At 41.2% G+C, this 9,051-nt stretch overlaps 1 protein-coding gene across 18 annotated transcripts in view; it reads left to right on the top strand.

Moving 5' to 3' along the window:
• madd (MAP-kinase activating death domain) overlaps positions 1 to 8,825 on the top strand; it is a 50,760-nt gene extending 41,935 nt beyond the window's left edge. For 9 of the 18 annotated variants that reach the window (XM_013915735.1, XM_013915733.1, XM_013915734.1 and 6 more), the window contains 4 exons: positions 2,243 to 2,251; positions 2,781 to 2,850; positions 5,339 to 5,385; positions 6,497 to 8,825. In XM_013915735.1, the coding sequence (XP_013771189.1) occupies positions 2,243 to 2,251; positions 2,781 to 2,850; positions 5,339 to 5,385; positions 6,497 to 6,610 (240 nt within the window). In that variant the 3' untranslated portion in view covers positions 6,611 to 8,825. The remainder of the gene's footprint in view (positions 1 to 2,242; positions 2,252 to 2,780; positions 2,851 to 5,338; positions 5,386 to 6,496) is intronic. The other 9 variants (XM_013915743.1, XM_013915739.1, XM_013915738.1 and 6 more) reach the window with 2 other exon arrangements.
• The last annotated feature ends 226 nt before the right edge of the window (positions 8,826 to 9,051 follow it).

Genomic DNA, 9,051 nt, shown 5'->3' with positions numbered 1-9,051 from the left:
ATACCAGTCAAAATTTTGGGCATAGTGAGGGCATGCATATTTCTCATGAACTGAATTTAATAAAAATCTGATGCAAAATTACACAAAATTAAACTCTTTGAAACTCCCAAGTGTTTTGGAAAATGTAAATGTCTTAAAATTCAGTCTAAACAAGAAAAAAATATTATAATTTAGTTTTTCTCTCAGTGAGCTACTATTGATTTATCTTAAACAATTATGTAGTAGAAAAGTAAGGTATACCCAAGATACACATATTTGGTGGACATCGCAGTACTACAGCAAAACGAGCTCAACTTACTGTTGGTCAGTGAATAACTCTACAGTAACTATTCACAAATCACAGTAGAGATAAAATGTGGATAATAACCAAAAGTAAAGAAACAACCTAGTGTATGCAAACTATTGACTGTAGATATATACATGTGTGTAAATGTTTGGCTGGTCAGCAATCATAGACTGTATATTAAAGACGGATATAGCCACTGTGATATTGTAGACCCTGTTTATGAAGTGTCGACTTGAACATTTTGGCCCTTGTCATCTTGATTTCTTTGAAACCAGACATGACAAGTAGATCCAACCAAGGAACTGACAGGCACCTTAAATAATAGCCTGCTTTAATACTTTATGGTACACTAATTGGCAAAATGCTTTTAATTTTGTGTTAAATAAGAACTGAAACGAACAATTGAGACAATAAAGTAATCAGAAAATGTATAAGATCATAGATCAAGTGAGAAATGGGACTGTTTTCCACTTAACTTTTACATATTCAGTTGGTTTTGCAGCCAGAGGAAACAACCCCTGGTGGCCATTAGAAAGACTGCAGGTTTAAAACTAGAACCTAGTTAACCACCTCCATCGTCCACACTGCTCCACATCGGTCTGCCACCCTTCACCCCCCCCCAACTCTCCTTCTCAGGCCTGAAACCCTTTCAATAACCTGTTCTCCACACTCTGCACAGTCGTACACTACCCCGCTCTGACTTGCAGAACCTCTGCTCAACATCCCATCAACGACCCGTTCAGTCCTGCAGTAATTATTCATCTTCTTCAGTGTGTATGTGTTTAGAAGGATTTTTATCTATCAATCACATCTAGCTAGCTTTGGCTCATGGTGTAGCAGCTTTCACATCAAAATGTGTGTAAACTTTGTTTTGCTACACAGCCAGGTGTGCTAATATTGAGCTGTGGGATTCAAAATTACTCAGATTCTAGGTATAAGTGGTAGTTTTTAATATATATATATATATACTCCCCTCATATGATTCAGTACATTGTGGAAAAAAATTCCCTATATGCTGAGTAACTCCATTTTTGGAAAACTTGTGGAATATCAGATGATAGTTTTGAAGTTTTTTTGTTTTTGTTTTTAGACAGAGCCACATGATTTTTGAAATGCCAGGAAATCAAAATGACCATCTTGGTATTTTAAAGCCTAAAGGCTTCTTCCATCTTTTAAATACAGTCCATTGTCAAAACTAACAATCATGTCTACTTTCATAGTTTGTTTTTTTCCCCCACCTAATGTGACTAATAATATCAAACTAGTAATATATAATTCCAGTAGCTGTGTCATATTTCAACAGACCACTATTACTAATCCCAAATACAACATGATGAATAAAAAAATTTCCATGCACAGTATTTGCATCAGCTCAATAAACATCCTCATAGTCTTCTTGACCCAAACATGATCTAACTGAAAACTAAGCAGTGTAGTGAGCGTCCGCCTTGTTGGGTCCCTCTGCAGTGAGATGTATCAGAGGAGGCATCCTGCACATAGTGGGATTTATTGTCCATCAGTAACTACCCTCATTTATTTGTTCTGCTGTGTGAGCAAGTGGCGTTGGTGCCAGCCCTTGTTGCTGGAGGAGGAGGCATGGAGGGCTCTGGGGGGGAACTGAGATGTTTAAAGTCCAGGAAAACAGAGGTGAATCCAGTTCTTAATACCCTAGTCAAACCTCTAATCTTCTCTTTTTTTTTTCTTTCTTTTTTTTTGTTGTCTTCTTTTTTTCTTTCCTATTTCCTAGTAGTTTTTTGTGGGCTGAGTCCTCTGGTGATGGATTTTTTTTTTCCTTCAAATCATATTGGCTCTTGTAACCACTTAGCTGGATTTTTGATTTGAATCTGTACGAGGCTCCTGTGGACAGTGCCCTCTCAGAGTGTCGTCGAGTGTTTGTGCTCTTCTGTCCGATAATAATCCAAACCATTTCTCTCCCATGCTCTCTCCCCCTGCAAGGAGCGGAAGGTACACAACCTCTGCTGTGTTTGCTTATTAGCAGTTACATCTTATTCGGTTCCTTTTGTTTTCTCTACCTCTTTTCTTTCCTGTTGTAGCTGTATGGCAACTCTAATTTTGTGTCCTTGTCTACATTTTATATGGAACTTCCATGTATGCATCATATGGGCCATATTGCATCTTTGAGCATAAAGAAAAGATTTTTTTTAAAGTATCTATGCTGTTTACACCAAACATGACAAAACTGTCCCAGTTCTGATTCATTTCATTGATGAGCCACGTTGAATCAGCGTTGAGCTTCTCCTCATTGCCCATGTATGCGTTTGATCATGGAAAATTTCTCATAGTGTGCTTTTTCTTTTCCTTTCTTAGCCGTTCAAAGCTTGCATTCCATGTGTAGCCTTTTATTTTGACCTTTCACACTGAATAAAACAAGTTTAAACATGGCTAATTCTTTAAATATGACGTGTTCACCATCCAGTGTTGTTGAGTTAATAATGTTCTGTCTTGTTTTGTTTTGTTTTTTGTTTGTTTTTAGGTTTTCATAGAGCTGAGTCACATTAAAAAGTGCAATACAGTGAAGGGAGTCTTTGTCCTGGAGGAATTTGGTAATTACACCATCTATTGATTCTAGGCCTGTACTCGGCACGGCAGTAACTCAGCTTCACGGCAAATGTATTGATGAAAGCTAATAAGGGTTCACTAAATTGGATAGCCGCTCTCCTCTGGAGCATTGAGACACTGACGTCTGCAGGCGATTAAGTGCGTCATGCATTATTTCGAGGGTGTGGTTTGCGCTTAGTCATATGCAAGTGTTGAGGTTTAGAGCAAGGTAATAAAAAGCCAAAGTTTGTGAGAAATGGTGTGCGCAGTGTAGAGAAGGAAGGCTGAAACGTGTATCATAAATAGCTATGCCAGTTTGTGTAGATGTGTGACTTAAAGGGGACCTGTTCTGCTTGTTTCCAATTCAATTTTTATGTTGGAGTAATTAGTAATCCTCATTGATCTTATACTAGATTATGGTGCAAGCAGTTTAGTCTCATTTTTGCACTCTTCCTATTTAACTTTAAGCCAGCTTTCTGTGATTCGCTGCTACCCACCAACAGCAGCTTTGGACAGCGTGGCAGTAGAGTGGCTCTGCTCACAGTATAAAGATATTTGCTCTCAAACTAGTCTGAATGCTCTGATTTTGGTTCTATAGATTTAAAATATTGCACATTTTTCAAATGAGAATCCACCACTGTAGTATTAACATGTAGACACTCACAAACTCAGCAGAAAATAAGGACAGGGTCCCCTTTAAAGGTGCCATACAAATATTAGAAATAAAAGCATCATATTAACTGATTTTCCAGAAACGACATAATCAAAGCTTATAATGCTTGGAAATATGTAAGCATTAAGGGCATTTTGCTCATATTATGGTTTTCATTTGTTGACAAAAGCCATAAATAGATCTAAATCTCTCAAGTAACACGAGTCCCCTCGTAGCTAAATGGCAGCCTGTCCTCCATGACAGCAGTGATGTGTTCTAGCCCTGAGTTAGATAAGTTGTTACTAGAATTTGAGCTGCCACCTTTTCAATAAGACTGTAACCTTTTTTTAGATCTTAAACCATTTATTTTTTTGGCCTGGTTTAAACTGTTCCATGTTGAGTCAGCCTGAGGGAAGAGAGCAGGAGAGTCTGAATGTCTTTAAAAGCGGTCGATACTGCATCGTGCCTGATACATGAAGAGACATTTAGTCTCATTAGTAGGATGGTGTAGTGGCTAACACATTTGCCTACGGCGGAGACACAGACCCAGCCTCAGGGGGTCACAAGCTAGGTACTCGTAGTGCCAGATGAATGGGAGGGTTGCGTCACGAAGGGCATCTGGTCTAAAATCTGTGCCAAATCAGTCACACTGATCCATCCGCTGTGCGACCCCCTACTTCAGGGAGCAGCTGAAAGTACAGCTCAAGTATGAGGATTCTGTCCGACCTGAGATGCGTCACACAGTTAGTGGGTTCCTGTTAAGTTTCATGGAAAATGCAAATGTCTGACTGAATGGTGAGCAGTAGCTGTAACTCTTAAACTTGCTCAGACGTCGAGCGCCTGGCTGGGTTACTGTTGTGTCTCTGTGCTGCTTTTGTAATGTTGCCCTCATCTTTGCCACTATGAAAACCTTCATTCTCCAGCAGGTAAAGTGTCGTCACCTTTCTCCTTTCTTATTGAAACTAAACCTGTGCAGAATATTTCCTCACTCTGTCCTTTTCATAGATTTTTTTTTTCTTCCCCCTTCCTCTTTCCCCTTTTCTGTACCGCTAATTTTTCCTCTGCTTCTTCCATCACTTGCTTCTGATTCATTTCGGAGATCACCCCAGACTCCATCACTCACGTGGTCATCACTCTCTGACCATCTGTATCTCAGCAAGCGGAGATCTTAGGTGGGACAGTTAGTTTGTGGGGGTTGAGGATTTCTCAGCCCTTTCACCTGTCCAGATCTCAGCCTTTCCATCTCTGCTATGGGTTCAGTTACTAATGAAAAGTCAGCCTGACCCGTGGACAGCAACGTGGTCCCGGGTCGAAGGATTTTGGCCTCTTGTATCGACTCTTCTGTGATGTTTAACTTTGAGTTCACTGGCTGGAAGGGCTTGGGGAGGTCGTCCTTTTTATTGTTTGTTTTTCATATATTAACTTTGCGGCCTTCTTGGTCGCAAACTCTCTTGTTATGACATTTGTGCTCGTATTTGTTCATCATGTGGGCCATGAACGTCTCACCAACCAATCCAAGCTGAAATTTAACATTTTGCTTTCTTATTTGAAGACAAAGAACATTTGATCAGTTCATTAGTCACAATAAGGAAACGCAACATGAGCAGGATTTCACAATTGAATTTTATCTAAGCTAAAAGTAGACAGCCCCTTCTGCCCCTTAATCTGATCTTTAATTGACCTCTATGGTGAACTTTTCTTGGCCCACATCTCATTTTACACCTTGTTGAAAGTCCAACCCTATAACCACACCCCGCCCCCTCCCAAAAGCTCTCAAATATGAACTCATTGAGGTTTCTGCTGCCTTTGAATTCTCTGTTTTGTCTCTTGCACCGGCGTAGTTCCTGAAACTAAAGAAGTGGTGATCCACAAGTACAAGACCCCGATGGTGAGTCCTCTCTTCCTTTGTCTGCAATCATGAATACATACAGCTATGTGACTGCTGAATGCCAGTGACGAGATGGACACAGCAGAAATGTTCCTTAAATAAAAGCGCTTAACTTAAGGTGCTTTGAGACCAGAGTTCATTTCATAGTTCTTTGAACTCTTGGAGTCAAAGAACTGACTTTTTTCTGTGCGTCTGCACCACGTGAAGCAGGAACTCTCAAAGTTTATAGAAGATTTTTTGTGGGCTGGAGAATATCCGTGTGCGCTCTGGTGGTGCAAATGCAAACAGGAAAAAGCCCCGAAGGTAAACGTAGTTCTCGGGGCGAGCTCCCCAGTGGGCACTGGGCGTCTGTAGGGCTCTGGTCTGAAAATGCCTTTGGTTTTCATTTCATTTCGACAGTATGCTGACACAAGTGAAAGACCTGCCTCGGTGTCTCTGTGTTGATTGGATTTTTTCTTAATTTTATAGTATTAGACAGGTTCTTTTAACACAAGAAAATGGCATTTTAACCACTGTTCAAGAGGTAAACAGCAGAGTGACATCACCTGAGGTTGTATAACGTTTAAAGATGCCCGCTTCCATGTATCTGTGGCTCAACGCTGCTTCTTGTCAAACCACCACACTGCAGTGCTGTAGCTTCTTTTTTGCTCAGAAAATGAGGTTTTAGCAGTTGTAAAACCCCACGATGACATTTCTCAATAATGTGTCAAAAAGTGACACATTTCCCAACTCAAGTAAGACCATAGGATGATGAGCCTTCAGGTTAAAGGTCAAATAGTGCTTCCTATTAAAGAAGTGCAGGGACATTTAAAGATTTTGTACTTCTCTTTTTTTTTAAACTGCTCATTAAGTTGCTACGCTGATTAGTGGTTTCCAGCCAGCGGCAGGAACGTGTGTCATGATGCCAGCTCCCGTAGCACAAATAAAACTGAAGCATTTGTAAAAAGCGCATCATACCATCATTAGTGGCAAATGATTGACAGAGTGCCTTGAAATACCCCACAGTATATAGACCGAGAGGAGCCTCTTATCCAGCTTTGTTCATTGTATTATTAATAACTGCACGCAGGTGGTTCCCTCTCACTCCCTCATGTTTGTTCCTCCTCTGCAGGCACATCAGATCTGTTACTCGGTCCTCTGCCTTTTCTCGTACGTGGCGGCAGTCAAGGGGAAGGAGGCGGAAGGAAAACCCAAGATGCTGTCACCGAGACCCCTTCCTAGCTAGTCTACACCCCACACTCCTCCTCCCCTTCCCTCTCTCCCTCATCCCTGGCGTGCCTCTCTCTACTTGAAAATGGCATCTCGGCTCCTAAAACCAGACTCGACAATCCCCAACTTCACTCTAAGCACACAACTCCCGCGCTCCCCTCCTGTGTATATACAAACCCGAGACCCTTTTTAGATCCAATTGTGTAGACATGTTTGGTCTGTGATGTCATGTAAATACTTCCAGCTCTTCACCGCTGTTGCCCAGATGTTCTTCCCAAACTAGCTAAATGTTTGCCCGCGTCATTACTCTGGAAAAGTTGCTCCCCCCAGAGCTCCTCTGCTCCCGGTGAATGTTTTGCTCCTTGTTCCTGCTAGCAGGACCCAACAGTTTTTACTCGTATGTGATGTGAGGGCTCCACTACCCCATCACCCCCCCAAACCCCGAGGCACTGAGTGCTTGCAGGTCCCGCGCACAGCCTCGACGTACAGCGTAGCTTCCTGCCCTCTCCTGCCCGTCTCCATATGACTGTATGACGTATTCTGTGATATGTGGTTACTGTAAAGGTCCAGTCTGTCCCAGTTGGTCCAACAACCAGAGACTGTCGTGTAGTGCGGGATGTTCCATGCTGAAAATGCTACTGTATACTGCACCAGAGCACCGCATGTAAACGCTTCGTTATGGTGTTTGAACCCTAAAATACTGTGAGTGTTCTCAGATGTGTACTCTAGCCCGGCCCACCCGGCTCAATTACTGTTCTAGTTCTACTGTAAAATTTCTCGTCTGTGGTCTGCTGTTATCAATTGCATGTTACTATAAGGATGACAAATAAATATTATATATATTTCTATATATAGTATTTATTTAATATATACATATATTGACTGTACATTTCTGGAAAACAAAATGTTACAACTGTTAATTTGCTAGATGTGCAATACTTAAAAAGTAGTTAGCCATTGCCAGAGCCAGGTTTTCTCGAGTGAACTGGCTTTCACAGGGTGACGAATGTAAGAACGAGTTTGTTTTTCTATAGTACACATCGATCGATTGAATATTACGACTTCAGTGTGACACGAGCATTTAGTTTTAAAAGGTGATCACAGGTCAGTCGGTGCAAAGGACTGCTGCTGTGTCGCTCTCTGTGGGTGCTAACAAACCCCACCCCAATCAGCGATGTCACAGCAGGCGGCGGGGATGCCGGGGTAAATGTCACCGTCTTCTTACAGCTTTTAATTGTAGGCAAAGGCTGCATGGATAATGAGCTACTAAAGGCAGTGCAAAATGTCTTTGATGGTACACATGTGAGCTGTGTGTGTGCCCACTTTGAACAACGGATGTTTCAAAACTTCTGCAATTTTTTTTTCCTTCACTTGACCATAAATACAAGTATGTAAGTCATTAAAACATTCAGTGGTGGGTGATAATCTAGAGACATAATTGTAGATATTTCCATATCTGTGGCAAACACTGGAGTTACACGCTGATACTTAATGAAACCCCAATAAAAAGTAGTGGGGAAAAGAAGGCATTTTTAGTAACAGTGTAACATCCGTGCTGGAATTATTCCTGCGCAACTGAAAGCACAAATATTCACTAGAGAAGCCGAAACCAATGTAGGAGCTGCATAATCGACTGATGGGGTGTGGAGAAATGAGAAATAAGCCACCAAACCCACAGCAGCAGTTCTTCCTCCTGTGACTGACCCTTCAGACGCGCTGAAGATGCCATCTGTGGTCACCTGATCTCCAAGGAGACGATCGAGTCTTTGTCGTGTCTGGTCCCATCGCTGGCTCGTTTACTTTCACAGTGAGAGTGCGTGGTTTTTTTTGTGGTTCGCGTGTGTGAATGTGGTGAACACTTTTCTCTAGATCAGCAATATATCAGTACAGCTGTAAGGCTGGAAGATGTTATTTTGATCCTGACATGCTTGTATTTTTAAGGAATTTAACTGTGCAAAAGGAAATCTGAATGTGGAGAAGATGCTGTTAATAAATGACAGAACTTGATCTGAAGCATCTGCAAAACTGATCTGAGAATTTTCTGCTTGAGTTAACTTCTTTTTTTTTTTTTAAACTGGATTATTACAACTTATCTCTGTTGCTGTGAAATCTGATAGCTGTAAAGAGAAGGAAAAATGACATGAGATGGATGGTGTAAGTATTCCAGTATTCAAAAAGTATTTATAAAATATGTACAGCTTTGGCAATATAATAAAGATGTCCCAAACGAAGCTCTGTGTGCTCGTCATCCTGCAAACAAGGGAAGTGGCAACAGGTGGTGCTAGTTGCTGAAAAGTTTTCTTAAAAAAATAAGTTCACACTGTTTTACAGAAGCAAATGAAGACCTTAGGCTTTCATCAAAAGAAGTGTTTCCATCCATATCTTGATCATGATTGATTTTTCTTCTACGTTGTGCGTGTGATGGGTCCACCATAGCTGCAAACAGTGGCTGAGTAA

The sequence above is a fragment of the Pundamilia nyererei genome, unplaced genomic scaffold (genome assembly GCF_000239375.1).
Source record: "Pundamilia nyererei isolate P.nyererei 1_Seehausen unplaced genomic scaffold, PunNye1.0 scaffold00356, whole genome shotgun sequence".
Taxonomy (NCBI): Eukaryota; Metazoa; Chordata; class Actinopteri; order Cichliformes; family Cichlidae; genus Pundamilia; species Pundamilia nyererei.
Note: the sequence above shows the minus strand (reverse complement) of the source record. Positions and strands in the feature narration are given on the sequence as shown.